The sequence below is a fragment of the Dermacentor andersoni genome, chromosome 9 (assembly GCF_023375885.2).
Source record: "Dermacentor andersoni chromosome 9, qqDerAnde1_hic_scaffold, whole genome shotgun sequence".
Lineage (NCBI taxonomy): Eukaryota > Metazoa > Arthropoda > Arachnida > Ixodida > Ixodidae > Dermacentor > Dermacentor andersoni.
Window position 1 is genome coordinate 47,384,457 of NC_092822.1, and position 20,793 is coordinate 47,405,249.

At 48.8% G+C, this 20,793-nt stretch overlaps 1 protein-coding gene across 1 annotated transcript; it reads left to right on the top strand.

The window, feature by feature from the left end:
- Positions 1-4,617: 4,617 nt before the first annotated feature.
- LOC129384028 (tyrosyl-DNA phosphodiesterase 2-like) lies at positions 4,618-5,451 on the top strand. The gene has a single exon (XM_055069082.1). The coding sequence runs from the start codon at positions 4,618-4,620 to the stop codon at positions 5,449-5,451; it is 834 nt and encodes a 277-aa protein (XP_054925057.1).
- Positions 5,452-20,793: the final 15,342 nt, after the last annotated feature.

The window sequence follows — 20,793 nt, forward strand, 5'->3', positions numbered from 1 at the left end:
AAAAAATTGACACTATACAATTGTACTTGCCGTTACCCGTGCTAAAAGCACCCGAAGTATTTAAATATTTGAGACATTGGCTATTTTGGCCGTCACACCACTTCACTGTCTCACCAAGCACACAACTTGAACTGCTGGATTATAAAATGTGCATTTGAAAAGAAATATTGATTGATGTCTTCTAGCTCAGCTGGGCAAAGAGGAAAAGTGGGGGGAAATACTAGAAAATTTTGCGGAAGAAAAATAAACGTGTAGAATGAGTCTCTAACTGAAGAAAACATCTGGGATCTGGGCTATATTTGTAAGCTTCGAAAACACGCTGGTTGATTTGCCGTGGAGTGACCCAATGAACAACAAAAGAGCCACGGTGTACGGAATGGTCCAAAAAATTCATGTGAACCTCTTAGTGCTACTGGATGCGCTTGAATACGCTGTATGTGTGTGTGTTTATATTTTTTGAGTCAGCAGCCGGCGCACTGGTCTAGCTCAACGTCCCTGACTTATTGCCGGTCATAGTATTTCGCGATAGTCGTGCTTCCTCTGCACGCGAGCCAATGGTATGCAGCTCTCGTCGATAAACTACATTGTCAGCCGCGTATTCGAATACTGACTGGTATGATGTCAGATATCAACATTTCTGAAATTTCATTATCCTGGTCTCGAACTATGCGCGAACGGGTCAGCAACACAGGTCCGAAGATTCGAGCCCACTGGGACCCATAATCTCCGTCGCGTGTATTTCACTGTGCCCGAAGCCATAGCTCAACCATCACACAGATCCGGAGAGCGAGGCTCGAAGAAAACGCCTAACACAAGGAAACCGTTTCATTGTCGACGACGTCGTTGCAATCAAACTGTTATAAACCATACGCCTGATACGCGTGAGCCGAAGCTTCATCGAGCCAAGGGCGCACAACATGGAAATGCCACCGCTACATAGCTGGACGACTCCTAGCGGCAGTGATACCATCACAATGCAATTGCGTGTGATACATGACAGTAATAATTACAGTGATACCATGACAATGGTCATTACATGACAATGTAGTGACCATTTATTTAGCTCGATAGCCATTGGGGAGGCACTCGTCGCAGTGTATGATCGGTACGCGCGAGTTCGGCCACGTGTCTATGGCGTAGCCTGCCACACAGGTACAACGAAATGCTCCACGCACCCAGCAGGGATCAATGATATTAAGGCCAGCAAGAGAAAGGGGGTTGGCCGGTAGAGCCAGAGGTCCCTACGCAATGTTTCGCTAACATTCCGACAGTTTAAAGCCGCGTGCACCTTCCCGCTAACGGCTGGAGCCACAAGGTGGGAGGAGGCGCGAATTGCCAGCCAGACGACCAGATGGAGTGAGCCCTCTTGGGCACTCGGGGGGGTGCACGACATTTCGTGTTTCGGTACCCCGCTCCTAACCCGCGGCACTCGGACGTCAGATAAACGAAAGGCGTTGAATCCGCGAGAGCGAAGTGCACACCGGTGAAGCCGCGTTCCAGACAGCATTGCCTCGGGCTCGCTCTGTTTAGTCTAAATAAGTCCCTCAATTTTCCGAAGGTATGTCGTACGGCGGCTTTGCCTCAGTATGACCATATCAACGGCGGTGCACCCTTTACAGGAGCATAGTGCTTTGTTGATATTTTTAAGATTCGGCGCTATGAACGCCCGTGCCGTTCATTTAACCTACTCTGCGACTAGTTCACGCTTTTCGCTTCCTTGAGACCTACATTTCGTTACCATTTCCTATTCGATACAGTGCTCTTCGGGCGCAAAGAAAGCCATTCTTTACGGGCGCTTGTTTTCGAACAACTACCCTTGAGACGCCGAGAAATTAGACAAGTGCGGACGGGCAATGAAAAGTCTGAAGCGGGCGTACTGGAGCTGATACAGGACGCTTACGCTGTCGGCTCAAGATACACATGCAACGTGCATTGGGTGGCCGTTCTGCAAAAGCCAGATCAGAAGAAACGGTTCTTGATAAATCGATACGTCTGGTTGAGAACAAATGGAGTAGAAATTGCATCGTCATGAAAGGCAGCTATAAGGCAGACAAGGGGGGAAACGAGAAGCGACAGGTACACACTTGCGGTCGGTTTCGTTATAAACGCAACGGTATACTTCATCCTCGTGGAACCCAAGTTACCATTGGCTGCGACGCCTTGTCACGAGTGTGACTCGACGGAGCGGATCGGACGAAAGGGCACACCTTCTGCTGTCATAGCGCGCCAGGTGTTTCCGCAGGAGAGAGGGCATCGCCGCGACGCCACGTCACCCTTGCTCTCCCTCCCTCTCGGCAGCCGGCGTGCTGTCCGCATCTCTCTCTCGCTCACCCCACTAGGCTTAGCTGATGGGCGCGCCTGCCGGCCTTGGCGGCGGGTATTGCTTCCCCGCTCTCTGTTCGCGTAGGACGTAGGTGGTATGCGGCGTTGGCACCGCAGGCTGCTGCTGCTTGCTGATTTAGACAGCACATAGCGCTTTGATACGTTACACGCAGCGCAAAACTCGAAGGACCGCTAAGACGAGTTCAAATTAACATGATTGCTTTTGCATTCACAACATATAAGAAGTGCTTAAGTTCCCTGGGATTGTTTTTTTTTTCTGAATTACTCGTGCGAAAATTACGAATGGTATTCAATTGCTTCTCAACACAACGTCTATTGAAGGCAACAAAGCGTCAAAAGAACAACAACATAACTTGTAAGGATAACTTTTGTAAGAATAGACTGTGTACACTAGTGAAATACTGCGACAATTCACGACGTCCTGGCGAATTTTTTTAGCAACTGCTGACGAACGTCGCCCCTCACTTCGTTTTAGTGTCTTCCATGCCTTGCGAAATTTTCTGTCAGGATAAGCTGGTAGTGGCTGTTTTGCTGTTGCGGTATAGCGTAACCTAAATGCAGGAATCCATAATATTGCTTCTTTTTATCCCCTGAAGAACTCAGATTCAAAAATATTTGTAAACTAAATACGCACACAGAAACACAGAGACCACGGGTTTGCTTCTGGCAAACAAGAAAACGAAAGAAACATTTATTTCGTGCGATGTTTTGTGTTGCATCTTCGTGAATGTGATAGCGTCGAGAGTTACGCTGGGCGCGCCTCAGCGCCTTGCGTCGGTATAGTCGAGGAGCGCGCGCTCTCCTTGGTGCGTCCCTCACCAGACAGGCTTGAGGGTTTAGGCAGGCCGGAAATGTCACTGGGTGGCGGTGAGATTTCCGGCCTGTCTAAACCCTCAAGGCCCCTTAGTCCGACTCCATGAAGCGCAAGGTGCGCGTCTCGCTACGCGTATACGCGTCAAATTACGTGACTCCGAGTCCGTACGCGTGTGACTGAGGCCAGGTCAGATGATACGCGGACAATTGCGAGCTTCATTTAGCTGCCAGATCAGCCTGAGCCGAACCACTCCTGAATGGTTTAGAGGAAAGCTTATCCAGAACCGTGTTGCGTTGCATTTTTCTGCTTAGTTCATTGATATTATAGGTATTGGATTTTTTTTTTTCGAGTTAGAAAGCACATAAACTTTACGTGCACACGTCACCAACGTTGAAACCAAATTGTTCGAGCAACAGCGCCGAAAGTGTCCATGCCAGCCACGTATTGTCGGCTCACAACTTGCCACTGCCGACGCACACGCACATATCAGGCATCGCTAGATAGTCGCGCCACACCCCCGCGTATGACCTCGAGAAACGCGCGGAACAATGGCGCACGGCATCGAGTGACCCCAAGACAGGCGCGAACGACGGGCCCCGTGTAGTCGGGCGTCGAACAGCGTCGCGGCCCCCTGTCATGCATCGAGCTAGCAGTGTGAAACAAACGTCGATCGAATAAATGGTTGCACAGAAACAAATATTGCACGTCAGCCGCCGTTGTTAGTAAGAATAAGAATGGCGCTGGCTAACACTCCCGAAGTTTGGCTGCACCGCACACAAATTTTCAGCAATGAGGATGTGAGAACAGCCGCCGCTGAAACTCGCTTGATGGGGAAGCGCACGCGTAAGGCAAACGGTGTCGATTCGGCTCCGTACGACAGCAAATTGTTTTCTTCGTGAGTTGTGATTTTTTTTTGCAGCGTCATTACTGCGCTTCGATTAAAACAACAAATTATTTTCGTTGTGGTTCGCTTGGCTTCGCTAACTGTTGGCTTCCTAGGAAGTTAAAACGAGCAACAGCACGAGAGACAGGACAGGCAGAAGCATTATTGTTGTTAACGTTACTTACATTATTGTTTTAACAAGAATTCAATATTTATATTTTGATTGATATTATGTTATATTTGTTAGTAAATTTTGTTTTACTTTTCTACGAATTAGGGTTCATGCCCCATAGTGGGTACCTCTCACAAATCCAGGCCCAATAGCAACAACGGCACAGTCAGCCCGCTTCAACTAGCTGGGATGAATGATGACATGAAGCATTAGCTGTTGCGGAAAATTCACCTCGTCGTTTAACGTAGGCGCACCCATTTCCAGCTTCAAGTCACTGAAGTTTGGGTAAGCAATCCAGTAATCAATTTCTTGAACTGGTCCAGGGCTGCAGGTGTAGTCGAAGGAACAGCGGATTCCCTTTCTCTCGTGCAGCTCCGTGGAAGCCTTTCGAACGCTACAGCGGCCATGTCTGGTGAAATTGCCGCCACCAGCGGAAGCGACAGGCCGAAGACGGTTGATGGTACACCGGGCACCCCAGTCTCACTGAAGTTCATCACGTGGGACACAAACGGTCTCGACCGAAGCAACCTGCGGCCGCGTAGTGAAGCCGTCTGCTCGATAATCCGAGACGCCGACCCGGACGTGGTCTTCCTCCAGGGAGTGGTGTTTGAAACTTACGCAATCATATGGCCGGCTTTTCGGAAAGACTACAGGTGCGTCCGAGGACACTACTGGAGCAACTTTACGTTCACCATGCTGAAGAAGGCCACCACAGAATTCAAGACGTGCCATATCCGCCAGCTGAAACATGGCCGGGTGCTGCGGGAGGTGGCGACGATCGAGGCATCGTTCGCGGGACTCCCGATCACGCTGATCAACGCGGCGCTCGAATCCGATCACGACAAGTCGAAGCTGCGTAAGAAGCAACTCTCCAACTGTTTTAAGAAGTGTCTGAGGCACCCTGCTAACAGGACGGTCATCTTCGGCGGAAACCTCGGCCTGCGCGGACACGAGCTCAGTGACGTAGGTGGACGTCCGCGCTCCCTAGTGGACGTCTGGGAACACTGTGGCAGGTGGCGGGAAGTCCGCTACACGTGGGACATGGTGGTGAATGACAACAATTCCTTTGACTTTAGTAAGAAGCCTCAGTACCGCCCCGACAGGGTCTACTTGAAGGCTTCTAAGCCTGCCACCATGATGCCTGTGTCGTTCGACCTGATCGGTATGGAAAGGCTAAGCCCACTAGGTTGCTTTCCCAGTGACCACTGGGGTGTGCTCTGCCGTTTTAATGTGTTCTAGGCTGTGGCGTGGCCCGTAGGAGTGTTTAACACATCCAAAGAAAAAGTCACACGGTGCACATTTTATTATTAACCATCGTGACTAAATCCAGCAACGAAGTCTGTACTGCACATAAGTCAAGCTATGTGTGTGAAATACTTATTGTACGTTCTGACTTCTTGGCAATGAAGAAATAAGTTACTGTTCATCTCCGCGCAGACATTGGTTTTGAGACAGCGCAGCAACTGCTTTTCCTGAGCTCAATCACGCTGAAACATAATGAAATACAATTTATCCTTACACAATTGAGTTTTGCCCCTTGCGTGCGCAATTCTTTGATTTGAGTTTTTTTTTTTTTTTTTTGACATGACGCATTCACTACAATTATTTCCTTTGAATTCGGATTGGTTTAGTATGAACTTGGTCTATTAATATGGCTCTACAGAAGGCTTCAACTACATTTTGCTACCTGGAATATTTTAGCTCCAGGTTAAAACTACGATTATACAAGCACTTTTTGCATTCCCCATGATTTGGAATACGCGCAGCTGCAGAGGGTAATGCAACATAGGAGATCTTGTGTAGAAAATAGAAGCCACGGTGGCTGTGCCACCGCGTCTCATGCGCGGAGCGTACTTGAAGTGGTATTTAGGGGCGCCGGGTAATCGAGGACCCAGTCATCGCGTAACAGACCGATTAGCCTCGTTCGAAAATATTTAAGGAGCCATTTGTCTGGCCAGCATGCTTGAGCGACATGGCAGGCGCAGTACAGTACAATTACAGTACAATTACAGTACAGTACAATTAAACGCGCAGTACAGTAACAGCAGTCACTGCGTGGCAGATAACTGAATGTAGGTGCAAGGTGTACTTTTATTTGACTTTCAATTCCAGCAGCACTTAATTTCAGTGGTGATTTCTTCGCCACGTCCCCAACGCTCACGCGCACTTCCGCAATGCCAGGGAGCCAACTTGCCACATTCGTTAGCGTGCCTGTATTTTAACACGTATTTATATGGTACCGCAATATCTTCGCTTATTTTTTTAGTATCTCTTTGCTTCCGCAGTCGCAAAGCATGCAGACTGCCTGCAAAAAAAGTCTGTTCCTATATTTACATGCGTATATTTACAGTGCTTCTTTGTACACGGTCCTTACTAAATAGCACGTAGTTGAACGTTTCAGTTGCGTCCATCGTTATCCTCTTCTTCGACGAAACTGGCCCCAGCACAATTTCTTCACCCAATGGGGTCCTACAGTCAGGTGGGCGGTCAATGCTGAATAAATACTTATACCATACGTATTCATGAGTCCATTGATGAAAAGTGTTTGGTGGTTCTAGCCGCCAGCTCATGGCTTTAGACGAAACTTCAGGTTCGCAAGCGGAGAACACACTGTGTTCTTCGTATGTGGCTCACGATAAGAATATTTTTTGTTATATTAACGTGTGCCCTTGCGTAATCTCGAGGTATACAAGTGGCGCGCTGTGCCCACTCCCGTGAGCATACCGCTTGGGCGCTTGGCGGAAGCCTCAGTTTCTCTTCCTCAAAATATAGCTCCTTGTAGTGGGGCCCCTATGCGCTTGGTTTGCGCTTAGTAAAACAGTTCAAGAAGCACTGCGCGATTGTGCTGATCTGCACAGTTAGTGAGAACAGTGTGTCCCATGAACATTAGTCTATTCAGATAAGGCCAAATCAAGCGCTGGGCAACATTTCGCCCGGCGGCCGGAGCCTTTTGCTCACGCCATGTTTCTGTAGAATTAATTTCTGTTACAACATGGTGATGTTCGCCTTCAAGAAAAAAGAAAACATTCACCGATGGTTACGATACTCTCTAATGCGAAATTCGAGTGCAAGTCCATGGTATTTTCACTTTGCGATATCTTGCATGACGCGGACATTCTGCTTCGTTTGGCACGTGACAAACTGAACGAAGATGTGGCGCGACTGCCCCGCTAATTGAGAGGTCGCGAGAGGCGCGATTCACAGCTGCTGCCGCAGACAGACTTACGCTCATGCAGCGCTTTGTTTCCACCTACGGTATCGGTCGACGCGACCACACCATGCCATCGGTGAACAGACGACGGCGCGCTACTCTGGCGCCATCTCGTAGCGGTCGTCGCCGCAGAGCCCGTCTTGCGCGGCACTACGCTCTTCTCACCCTTTCGCCATGCTTTCCTCCTCCGCTTGCCGCCTCATGCTTTCGCTGTCGCCTCCTCCTCTGCTTTCCTCCTCGCACTCTCTTCGCTGTCACAGCCCTTCATCCCCCACTGCGCTCCGCGTTCACTCTTCCATCTTTCGCTGCGCTCGTTCGCTCGGTTACGAGGGACGCCGAGGCATGCCGACGCTCAACGTAGTAATGGGCGCCTAAAATCTGCGCTCTAAAAAATGTGTACACCACGGCTTGCAAGGCAACATGCACGTGTCCTACGCGGATTGCTTCCTTACCAGTGTTTTGGTGGTGCTCCAATAGACGGCGTGCCGGTCGCTGGCGTTCGGCAGCCCAGCCGTTGTAAAATGTACGGCTGTGCAGTCGCACTATTATGAGCAAGTTGAGCGCTTCAACGCGTCACCTAATGATCAGAGAGACTTACCTTAACCATTCAATTGCTTTGGACAAAATCATCGAAGTCGTTTCAGTGTCCCTGTTAACGTTCTGCAGGTAACGACACCAGAAAGTATTTGCCGAACAACACGGGGATATATCGTACGTTGTTAACGGGAAACAGCGAAACTGTGACGGGTGAGAATGCGACTTCGGCTGACAACAAACCTCGCTATGCAAAAAAAAAAAAAGAATGAATGCATGACCTGAAGTGGCTACGCAGTCTACTTTGTGCCTGTCTATTATTGATGTTTGAAGAGCATCTCTTCATTTTATGGGTTACTAATAAAAAAAATCCACATGTACGGAAATGAAAGCCGAACCGGAAATGACTTTTCGTATAGAGTACATAGCAGCTTGAATATATTTTATTGCTGGACAATAGACGTTGGACAGCGAACAAGCCGCGTTGGGACAAACAATCAATTACAGTCGAATGAATGCGCATCTGACTTGCGCTTTCCCTTCACAAACACAACAATGGCTCAGTCATATCCCGTTGATGGTTGCATGGTTTGGTCGCAGGGATATGATCATTAAGCGTGAGCAGCATTTCGTGTTAATAAAAAAGTAGCAAGACCCATGCCATTTTCGTCTTCAGGTAAAACTGGCCTAGACATCGGCCAGACCAACAAGGCAGCAAAGAATTTCTTGAGTCCCACCAATCGCCCCAGACAAATTCACCTCCAAATTCCTTTTCTTTTCAGAGAATATATTTTAGCACCTCCAATGGTTTCAGTAGCGGTGTTTACCCCTTCCCTAGGCAGCTTGAAGACAGCGTGAAAGCGAACCATGACTCTGGTTCGCTCCTCTAGAAGAAAAACAAACAAAAAGGATCGCTTCCTCGTGCTGCCTTCCCCAAAGAAGGTGGCGCTGCAACGTGGTTTGTTCGTGAACCTCTGACCCGCCATAACAACTGGGGATTGTTGCGTTTCAAGGTACTGGAAAGATACCGGCAACTTGCCTTTACCAATTCCTTTCAAAAATAGTAAATGCTTGGGATATTTCGTGAAGCCGTATATTTGTTTACATTCTATACCACCGGGCACAATATTTGTCAAGCATCCAGTTAGCCGCAAACGACGACCATACCGAGTCGACTGAAGTTATACGGTGCACCACGAAAGCTCCGTGTTCGTAAAGATGGGCGTGTGAAGCGACGTGAAAATATTCCCGTTCACCAGATCTTCCACATTTTCTGTATCTTAGTTTTTGCGTCGCCTCATGGCAGCATTTCTCTCTCTGTTCCTTCATTTCCAAAAGCGATGAAAAGGAACATAAGAAAGTGAACCAATATATAAAAAAATACATATTCTTCATTTACATCCGTTTAGCTCGTCGTGAATGAATAAATTTTCTCTCATACTCCTTTTTTCCTCGTCTTGAGCCACCTGGACAGGGGGCACACCTTTAGAGACGGGCAAGCCACAGCCGTGCCGATAAAACGATTAGTCGTAAAAATATATACAAATCTTGTTTTGGGGTGTGTTTCCGACAACAGGACGTTTCTTAACCATGTTGCCTTCTCCAGAGAAACATCCCTCCACAAGGCATTCTGTGCTCAGCGGTTATTCAAAACGAGTCCTTTAGCCATACTATCCCGTTCGCATTTTGCCAGACTCGATGATTTATGAAATGTCGCCAAAGTAGCATATTTTGAGAATGTTGTATGTGTGCCAGTGCTTAACCCCAATATACTCTAGAGCTAGAATCTATTAAGGGAAAGCAGGGATAAACATCGTGATAAACATGTTAGAAACAATATTAAATAATGTGAGAAACCGCGCATATGGCATTTGATTACCTTCTCTATTTACAATATTGACACGTGTACTTATATTTATCGGGCGACCACGTTTCGCCGCCTAACAAATCTTATCGCACAGCGCGGGACGCGCTTGCATGTATCCGAAGTTTCTGGAAAGTTATCGATGCTTCTATCCACAGTCTGTTGTCGACGAACCTTCTGTTATCTGATTTATTCGCCTGACTCGAATGGTGTAGAACTTTGTGGAAGGCACGCGGGTCCGAAGGATTAGTCTGGAAAATTCGATGACTGCTATATAAAAGCCGACGCGCTTGAACCGCTGATCAGATTTCCGACGATCGCCGACTGTGTTCGCCGCTTTCGTTGTGCTATAAGTGTAGCCTGTTTTGTGGGCACAAGTTCGCCCAATAAAAGTTAGTTTTCTCGTTCACAGTATTGCTACTGTGTTCTTCTACGTCACCACCACGTGACATCTGGTGGAGGTGCTTTGCGTTCATGTACCGGACGCCCCCACAAAGCCGTGACCCAAGCCCTCACTCGGAAGACACCAACGTCGCCAAGAACCAGCGAGGTAGCCGCAGGCTGCAAGGACTGCCCCCGGAGCACGGACTTTTGCCCGAGACGACTAGGAAGATGGCCACCACGTCAACCCCAATGGCAGCCCCAGCGTCACCCATCGTGCTGCAGCAGCCCAGGGAGCCTCCAACGTTCCGCGGTTCAACTTTCGAGGACCCGGAAAGCTGGCTCGAGACGTACGAGAGAGTCGCTACCTTTAACAACTGGAACAGCGACGACAAACTGCGATATGTCTTCTTCGCTTTGGAAGACGCGGCCAGGACGTGGTTCGAGAACCGAGAAGCCACCTTAACGACCTGGGAACTTTTCCGAAGCGGCTTCCTGCAGACGTTCGCAAGCGTCGTACGCCGAGAACGAGCCCAAGCGCTATTAGAAACCCGGGTGCAGCTACCTAATGAGACGACCGCGATCTACACGGAAGAAATGAGCCGTCTCTTCCGCCACGCCGACCCTGAAATGCCCGAGGAGAAGAAAGTCCGCCTGCTGATGCGTGGTGTGAAGGAGGAACTTTTTGCCGGAATGGTACGAAGCCCACCGAAGACCGTGGACGAGTTTCTTCGCGAGGCCACCAGCATCGAGAAGACACTCGAGATCCGAAACCGGCAATTCGACCGCCGCACAAACTCGACGAACTACGCCGGAGTTCAATCACTGGCCGCCGACGACCTGCGCGAGGCTATCCGAGCGGTCGTGCGGGAGGAGCTACAAAAGCTGTTCCCACCATCACAGCCTCAAGTGGCTTCGATTGCCGACGCCGTGCGTGAAGAGCTCCAACAACAACTTGGAGTAGCCCCTGTATCGCCCCAGCCTGAGCCGCAAGCGATGACCTACGCCGCCGTCGCACGCCGTCAAGGTCCCCCTCCGCGACCGCGCCAGGGCCCTGTCACGCCGCAGTTCCGTCGTCCGCCGCCGCCAGCGCCAGCACGACCACCCGTCGCCCAGCGGACCTACGCGAGGAAGACGGACATTTGGCGCGCTCCTGACCACCGCCCGCTCTGCTACCACTGCGGAGAAGCGGGGCACATCTACCGCCGATGCCCATACCGGGAGATGGGACTGCGAGGTTTCGCCGTTAACGCGCCGCGGCCACAGATTGGCGAACGACCTCGCGATATCGCCGACTACCTCGCCGCCACTCAGTGGAGCCCTCGACGAGCCTCCCGTTCGCCGTCACCAGGCCGCTACCTGTCGCCGCAGCGCCGACCATACACTGGCCCAGCCCGGGGCCGGTCCGTCAGCCCATATCCGGAAAACTAAAAGCAGCAACCGATGGAGGTGCGGTTGCTGTTCGTCGAACTGACGAAGATCCTCCGCCGCCGACGAAGACGACGAAGAAACCATCTCGACGACTTCATGACGACACGCCGCCGTCCCGAAGAAGTCGGGAAGCCAAGACTACACCGACGAAAGACGACTTGACGACGCGACGTTCCAGCTTCAGATCAACACGACGCAGCCGTGATCCGACGCCAAGACCCAACTGCAACGCCAGACAAAGAACCACCGACCTCGACGTGCTTCTCGACGGCCACGCAGTCACTGCCTTAGTCGACACAGGGGCCGATTACTCCGTAATGAGTGGACACATCGCCGTCCAGTTGAAGAAGGTTAAGACTGCATGGGAAGGCCCTCAAATTCGGACCGCTGGAGGACACCTGATTACGCCGACAGGAATGTGCACGGCAAGAATTACCATTCACGACCGGACTTACCCTGTCACCTTCGGTATCCTCCAACAGTGTTCACGAGACGTCATTCTCGGCATGGACTTCCTCAACCAACACGGCGCAGTCATCGACCTGAAGTCGAAGTCAATAACGCTGTCGGAAGATCATGCAATACCGCCGGAGACCCCTCGAAGTCACCACGCCTTGAGTGTGCTTGAAGATCAAGTGAGCATCCCGCCTCGCTCCAGCATTGTTATCTTGGTCGGCACCGAAACACCCGCTGACGTAGAAGGCGTCATCGAAGGCGACCAACGTCTACTGCTCGACCGTGAAATTTGCGTCGCAAGAGGGATCGCTCGACTGCACGGAGGAAACACGAAAGTGTTGCTGACAAACTTCAGCAAGGAGTTCAAGCACATCAACAAGGGCACGACGATCGCATACATCGAGGAAATTGTGGAAACCAGCGATGCCTTTGTCCTCTCGGATTCTATCGCATCTACCCCGACAACCGTAGTTCCCGAGCCAGACTTCGACATAAGTCCAAGTCTCCCCGTGATTAAGCAGCAACAGCTCAGAAGTCTGCTTCGACGATACAAAGGCTGCTTTTCGACGTCATCGAGGATTCGACAAACACCAGTCGCAAAGCATCGCATAATAACCGAAGAATGCGCTCGACCACTACGCCAGAGCCCTTACCGAGTTTCGACGCGGGAACGTGAAGCTATAAGAGAACAAGTCGACGAAATGCTGCGCGACGACATCATCCAGCCGTCGAAAAGCCCGTGGGCATCCCCTGTTGTCCTGGTAAAGAAAAAGGACGGAACCCTACGTTTCTGTGTCGATTATCGTCGACTGAACAAGATCACGAAGAAGGATGTATACCCCCTCCCACGGATAGACGACGCATTAGATCGGCTCTGCAACGCTAAATACTTCTCGTCGATGGACCTCAAGTCTGGCTATTGGCAAATTGAAGTCGACGAAAGAGATCGCGAAAAGACCGCCTTCATCACCCCAGACGGCCTCTACGAGTTCAAGGTTATGCCATTTGGACTGTGCTCGGCGCCTGCAACGTTCCAGCGCGTGATGGACACGGTTTTAGCAGGATTGAAGTGGCAGACCTGTCTCGTTTACTTGGATGACGTCGTTGTCTTCGCCGAAAATTTCGACGAACACCTTAGGCGGCTCGCAACAGTACTCGAGGCCATCAAGTCATCAGGGCTCACTCTGAAGCCAGAAAAGTGCCGCTTCGCCTACGATGAGCTTCTGTTCCTAGGCCACGTCATCAGCAAGTCTGGAGTCCGCCCCGACCCGCAGAAGACAGCTGCCATCGCAAAGTTCCCGCAGCCCACCGACAAGAAGGCAGTGCGTAGATTTCTTGGCATGTGTGCCTACTACAGGCGATTTGTCAAGGACTTTTCACGCATCGCTGAGCCGCTGACACAGCTAACTAAATGTGACATCGAGTTCAAGTGGGAAACGCCGCAGGCCGACGCATTTGAAGAACTCAAACGACGCATGCAGTCGCCGCCCGTACTTGCGCACTTCGACGAGCTCGCCGATACCGAAATCCACACTGACGCCAGTAGCCTAGGCCTCGGTGCCGTCCTAGTCCAGAGAAAAGATGGACATGAACACGTGATAGGTTACGCTAGCCGGTCGTTGTCAAAAGCAGAACGCAATTATTCCACAACAGAAAAGGAATGCCTCGCCATCGTTTGGGCTACAGCGAAATTTCGCCCCTACCTATATGGCAGGCCATTCAGAGTGGTCAGCGACCATCACGCGTTGTGTTGGCTAGCTAACTTAAAGGACCCTTCAGGACGGCTGGCACGGTGGAGCCTCAGACTACAAGAATACGACATCACTGTAACATACAAGTCCGGTCGAAAACACTCAGATGCCGATTGCCTATCACGCGCCCCCATTGACCCGCCGCCGCAAGATAACGAGGACGACGACGCCTTCCTTGGAATAATAAGCGCGGAAGACTTCGCTGATCAACAACGAGGGGACCCGGAGCTAAAAGCCCTTGTCGAGTATTTGGAAGGGCACACCGACGTTGTCCCTAGGGCATTTAAGCGTGGATTATCTTCGTTCACGCTTCAAAACAACCTACTCGTGAAGAAAAACTTTTCACCAGTCCGCGCCAACTACCTTCTTGTTGTTCCGTCGGCGCTGCGTCCAGAAGTACTGCACGCCTTACACGACGATCCCACTGCTGGGCACCTCGGATTCTCCCGGACGCTGTCGAGGATACATGAAAGGTATTACTGGCCGCGTCTTACCGCCGACGTCGCCCGTTACGTCAAGACATGCCGAGACTGTCAACGACGCAAGACACCACCGACAAGGCCAGCAGGGTTACTACAGCCGATTGAACCTCCTCGTCGACCATTCGAGCAGATTGGGATGGATTTGTTGGGGCCGTTTCCGACGTCAACATCCGGGAATAAGTGGATCGTCGTGGCGACGGACTATCTCACCCGATTCGCTGAAACAAAAGCTCTACCGAAAGGCAGCGCAGCCGAGGTGGCGAAATTTTTCGTCGAGAACATCCTGCTGCGACATGGCGCCCCAGAAGTCCTCATCACCGACAGAGGAACGGCTTTTACAGCAGAGCTCACCCAAGCCATTCTGCAATATAGCCAGACAAGCCACAGGAGGACAACTGCCTACCATCCGCAAACTAATGGTCTCACGGAGCGCCTGAATAAGACCCTCGCCGACATGCTAGCGATGTACGTCGACGTTGAGCACAAGACTTGGGACGCGGTCCTGCCGTATGTAACCTTCGCTTACAACACGGCGGTGCAAGAAACAACACAGATCACGCCGTTTAAGCTGGTTTACGGCAGGAACCCGACGACGACGCTCGACGCCATGCTGCCCCACGTCATTGACGAAGAGAATGTTGACGTCGCTAGCTATCTCCAGCGCGCCGAAGAAGCCCGACAGCTCGCCCGCCTCCGGATCAAGAGCCAGCAGAGGACCGACAGCCGACGCTACAACCTCCGACGACGCTTTATCGAGTACCAGCCCGGTGACCGTGTTTGGGTTTGGACCCCTATACGCCGACGAGGACTGAGCGAAAAGCTCTTGCGTCGCTATTTCGGACCGTACAAGATCATCCGACGTATTGGCGTACTGGACTATGAGGTCGTGCCAGACGGCATTTCGCTGTCACAGCGGCGTCGCTCACGACCTGAAATTGTCCACGTTGTGCGACTCAAGCCGTACCACCAGCGTTGACGAACTTTGGGACTTCGCGTAACTGACCTTTGGACTTTGTTTCTTGTCGTTGTTTTGTTACTTATGTTTAATAAGTGTCCTTTTGTGTTTCGCTTTCGTATTTGTAGCATCGGGACGATGCTTTTTAAGAGGGGGGTATTGACACGTGTACTTATATTTATCGGGCGACCACGTTTCGCCGCCTAACAAATCTTATCGCACAGCGCGGGACGCGCTTGCATGTATCCGAAGTTTCTGGAAAGTTATCGATGCTTCTATCCACAGTCTGTTGTCGACGAACCTTCTGTTATCTGATTTATTCGCCTGACTCGAATGGTGTAGAACTTTGTGGAAGGCACGCGGGTCCGAAGGATTAGTCTGGAAAATTCGATGACTGCTATATAAAAGCCGACGCGCTTGAACCGCTGATCAGATTTCCGACGATCGCCGACTGTGTTCGCCTGTTTTGTGGGCACAAGTTCGCCCAATAAAAGTTAGTTTTCTCGTTCACAGTATTGCTACTGTGTTCTTCTACGTCACCACCACGTGACAATATCGTGTTGGGCTGCTGAGCACGAAGTCGCGGGATCGAATCCCGGCCACGGCGGCCGCATTTCGATGGGGGCGAAATGCGAAAACGCCCGTGTACTTAGATTTAGGTGCACGTTAAAGAACCCCAGGTGGTCGAAATTTCCGGAGTCCCCCACTACGGCGTGCCTCATAATCAGAAAGTGGTTTTGGCACGTAAAACCCCATAATTTATATATTTTTTTTCTATTTACAATATCTTCAGCTTCTACATAAATGAAAAAAGAAGAACAACGCTGAAATATTCTATTAACCTGGCAGTGTTACTTTGCCTAATTTCGATCACTTGCCCATAATCAGCCATTCTTTGTTTCATCCTTAATCGATCTAAAGGCATAAATGATGTATGTATGAATCGATGGACACATTTTTTATTATGACGTCACTTCTGTATCGTCTCAGAGGTTTAATGATTAGAACGGATGGAATGCGCAGTTGTATAAGAAAAAGAAACATTGGAAATAAATTATACAACGCGTTCTTTACGGAGACGGCTTTATATTGTGTATGCGATAAATGGAGAGCCATTCATGAGAAGTAAGGGCTTTGCGGTAACTACTGGGGAGGACCCTTTTTCCAATAAGGAAATTTGGCCTAGTTAGTATCGCTATATAATTAATCATAGCGCATTACAGAGACGACAACCCCTGAAAAGTGCCCTTGTGTGTCTTCATTCTCCCGTCATCCCTTGTTCCCTGGGCTGTGATTTACCTTTTTCCAGCTAATTCTCTCTGCCCCCCGAAGTGGGCGCCTTACGACTCAAATTGGTGCAGTGCATTCACACGTCTCAAAGAACAAATGTAAGACGTCATGAAGGCAACGCATTGCGCTCTTGCAAATACTCAGCTATATGATAACTTATTAACGTTATGAATGACTTATTTTATTAACGTGTCGCTTTTTTTAGTTCTCTCACTGAAGGCGGCGCAGGTTGATCGTAAGTACGAATGAAGAAAAGCGCACGACCACGAACACGCCTCATTTAAGGGCTAGGGCGAAGTGAAGTTTGTTTCCAGCTAGTTCCCTTCCTCATCTATGTGATTGTGTCTGCGAACCAACGTTACAAAAACATTTACTTCATTTTGCCGGGAATCACACAGCTCTGTCCGAAATATGAATTGAAAAAACCTTAAACATACCGGAATGCCTTAATGGCATTTGTCTCACCAAGGTCAGCTTTCATGCACCTGTCATAACGAGCTAATAACATCTCATTGAGGACTGAGGTCAAACATGACCCGATGCACACAGCCTGATTGAACCACGCACTTGTCCTTTCTCAAGATGAAGGTCGACTGTCATGTGTTTTCCAATTAGGTTTCAGTATCATGACCTCATATTCTAAAGTGAAAAGCTTTCTTTACTTTCAGATTGCACATGCAATTTCATCGTGGCCATTATGTGTAGTTTGATCGAACACGCCTAATTCAGGGCAAAAGATAAGAATTGTATCGAGAAGCACCCGTAATTCCAAAACCATATAATTTTAAATGAGACCAGGTGGCCACTCAAGCGCTCTTGTCGAGTAGGCCTTCTCTGCTCAACTTACAGAAAGATAGGTATATATAGAATCGTATTTGACCTGAAATTTTTACCTTTCATGGTCTCCTGGATCTTACCACGTGCAAATACTTTTACTCGTGTATTCTTTGAAATTACCGACATTCTTTCTGAGCAGATAAATTGAAGATGGCTTGCCAAAAGACTTCTTCATCATAACAAGTCTGCTTAACGCAGTGAGGCTGAGTGAAAATTAAGGTAACTTTTCATATGACGCTGTTAGGTACGTCAGGTTCAGTCTAACGCTAGCAGAAATTCTTGGAAATACAAAGCGGTGATATGCGCTGCTCTTGAAAACAGCGACAAGGCCACGAGTCAGAATATAGCACCGCCCTCTAAATAACGCTGTATAAAAAAGAAAAAAGCGTTGTCTCCATTTTGAATATCTATTTATTACCTAAAAGGTTTTAAGAACGTATCCCGTTTTTCTCGTTACTTATCAGGAAATTACCAGTGCGCGAAAGTGAAAGGCAGATTAGAAACGAGTTTCCGAAAAATCTCTATGCACTCCAAGACATTTCATGGCTGTGCTAGTTGTTGGGCAGCGTGCAGGATGTGTTAAAACGTGAAAACACCCGTGTACTTAGATTTAGGTGGACGTTAAAGAACGCCAGGCGGTCGAAATTTCCGGAGTCCTCCGCTACGGCGTGCCTCATAATGAGAAAGTGGTTTTGGCACGCAAAACCCAATAATTTAATATTAATTTTAGGATGTGTTAGGACAAAAAATAAGTTACAGTCGACCGAATGCACGGTCAGCTTGCCATTTCCATTCGCTGGGATAACAATGGCACACTCATTCGAGGTAGGGGTTCCATGGTTTGGTCACCCGGGTATGACACCAAGGGGTGTGCTGCAATTCATGTGAATGAGACAGCTGCACCACTCCTGGCCTCCTCGCATTCCCGGAAACCGGGCTCGAATATCCGGCAGACAAACAATGGGTCAAGGAAGTGCCGAATTCACCTCCAAGTGCGTTCTATTTTCCGAGAAGGTTTAGACTCTTCTGAGAAGCGGTACCGTGTGTGCACCTTTGCTGCTCAGACAAGAAGAGCCCTTGAGAGCAGGGAAGGAATTGAACCGTGTCTTTGGCTTTGCTACTTGTAAACCCAAGTATCGTCTTTCTGCGGTCGTTGCCACTGACGTTGATAACGCCACATGGTTCGTTCTTGAACCTTATGCACCGAGCACCGTCCCTCAGGCTTATACGATTCACCATAATATATTTGGTTAATTAAACGAGACATCTTGTTAATGGTTAGGGAAAACTTTATTGGCGGTGCTATGTAAACAAAACTCAAGGCCACGTGGTTAGTTGGTCAAATATGTGTCTATCCGTCTATTAATTACGTGTTTTTAAATAATCTATTTTCTTTTCCTGTTACTTCAGAAAATTCCCAGGATGCGGAAATCAAAGCCGAAATTGAAATGAGCTTTCGAAGAATCCATGGTTTTTTGACGATATATCGTCACTGGGAAGCAGTCACTGGGCAGCGTGCAATACGCGTTAGCATGAAGAATAAATTATGATTGACCGAATGCGTGCCTGCCTTGCTCTTTTTGTTCACAGGCAGACAATGACAGGGTCATTCCATTGGGCATTTTCATGTATTGCTCGCCTGGAAGTGATCACGAGGGGTGAGGAGCATTTTGTGTGAATAAGGAAGTAGCAGTACACTATGCGTTCTCCCATTCCGTAAAACCTGGCATGCATATTGGCTGAACCAACTAGAGGGCAAATAATTTGATTAGCTCTGCCTGAGTTCATTTAGTTTACAGGGAATATTTAGCGCCTCTAATGGTGGTATACAGCGGAGTGCGCCACTTTGTAGGGAAGATAGAGAAACCACTTTAAAAAACAATGTTAACAGCCATCAGGGTTGGGGTTACGTTACCAGAAAGAAAAAAATTGCATCCTGTTTTGGTGGTCAACAAAGGCGATGGCGTCGCCAAGTGGTTTCCTTTTGAAGAAGCGAACCCTCTGAAATACTGGTGATAGCTGCGTGTTCAGGCTCTGAAAACTTGGCTCTATCGATGCCTTTCCAACAGAGTAAAGCCTTGAGATATTTCGCGAAAAAATATGTTTGTTTCGAGTCGAAGAAGTAGCGCAAAACGCAAAAAATAATGACAAGTGAAAGCAGTGCAGCACATCATACAGTGGCCGACTTAATGACCACGGAAATGGGACTATATAGGCGACGGCGTAGCTGTTGACTGCTACTTGTAGCCTACGTCAGCACGCTGTTTTATTAAGCATAGCGTGAAGACTTAGGCAGGCAGGTGGTAACGAATGTGGCTAACGCAAAAAAAATAAAGAGCTAGCGAGAGTTGCTTCTTAGTAAAAGCAGGCAAAAGCTGCACAGTCGTCGTCTCCCATTTTCGCACACACCAAGACCGTAACGAAGTAGCGCCAATTCTCCGAAGTATTTCTTCTCTTTTCTGTTTTTTTTTTTCTGAGGAATGCAAAGAAATATACTAGAGGTATATGTGAAAGTCAACTTCTTCGAATGCGAATCGAAATGCTAAACGCACACTCATACATTTAAAGTATGAATGCTTATTAAAGGTGTACTCATGCCAAGCCTGTCTTGATTACTGCCAAAGGAGAGCGTTCGACAGAGTTCTCCGGTGACAAAACCCATTGAATGACACCTGTACATTCCATCTCTGTGGCCAGGTGTTATGTGCGGGGAAGCAACAAAGGGAAATTTACTAAATAATTGCAAAGGAAAGCTACCGTTCTAGAAAGGAATTTTCTCTGCCCCGTGTAGTGGACATTCCTGATTTGGACATATCTTCATCGAAAGCCACTTTCGAAGGGGGCGGGAAAGTGAACCTCAAATAGTAAAAACTCAATTTAGCACTGCTGATTTCTTTCCATACGTAACACCGACGCAACAATTTTGCGGCTGAATTTGCGGCAGTCATTACCTGAAGAAGACGATGAACTTAGGTAACAAGACAAGTCCTTGGATATAAAAGATGGTTTATTTATTAAACGCTCAAATTACTCCTAGACCTTGTATTGCCTTGATGTTGCCGAGTTACCCCCATACAGTTATTGTAAACAAGTCGAGTTTAATTAAATCAATGAATTAACCACATTGTGTCTAACTGCGTCTTCCGTCCATGCCACAAATGTCACAAAGCAACTCCTGGAGGCTGTTTCCAGCTAGCTCTCTTCCTCTTCTTTGATTGTGTTTGCATGTTCAAACCAAAAAGAACAGACGCCGACCAAGAAGATTTTTAAGAATATTACACGCTAACGAGTTTGCCAATGCTGTCTACTGAATACTCAGGGTAACCTACGACTGCGTTTCCATTACTGAAAACAGCCATATCGAAATGCACCTAAAGTAACGTGTCTAT

Bases quoted from the DNA above. Each gene is read 5' to 3' on its own strand.
- LOC129384028 (XM_055069082.1), top strand. From the start codon at position 4,618: ATGTCTGGTGAAATTGCCGCCACCAGCGGAAGCGACAGGCCGAAGACG.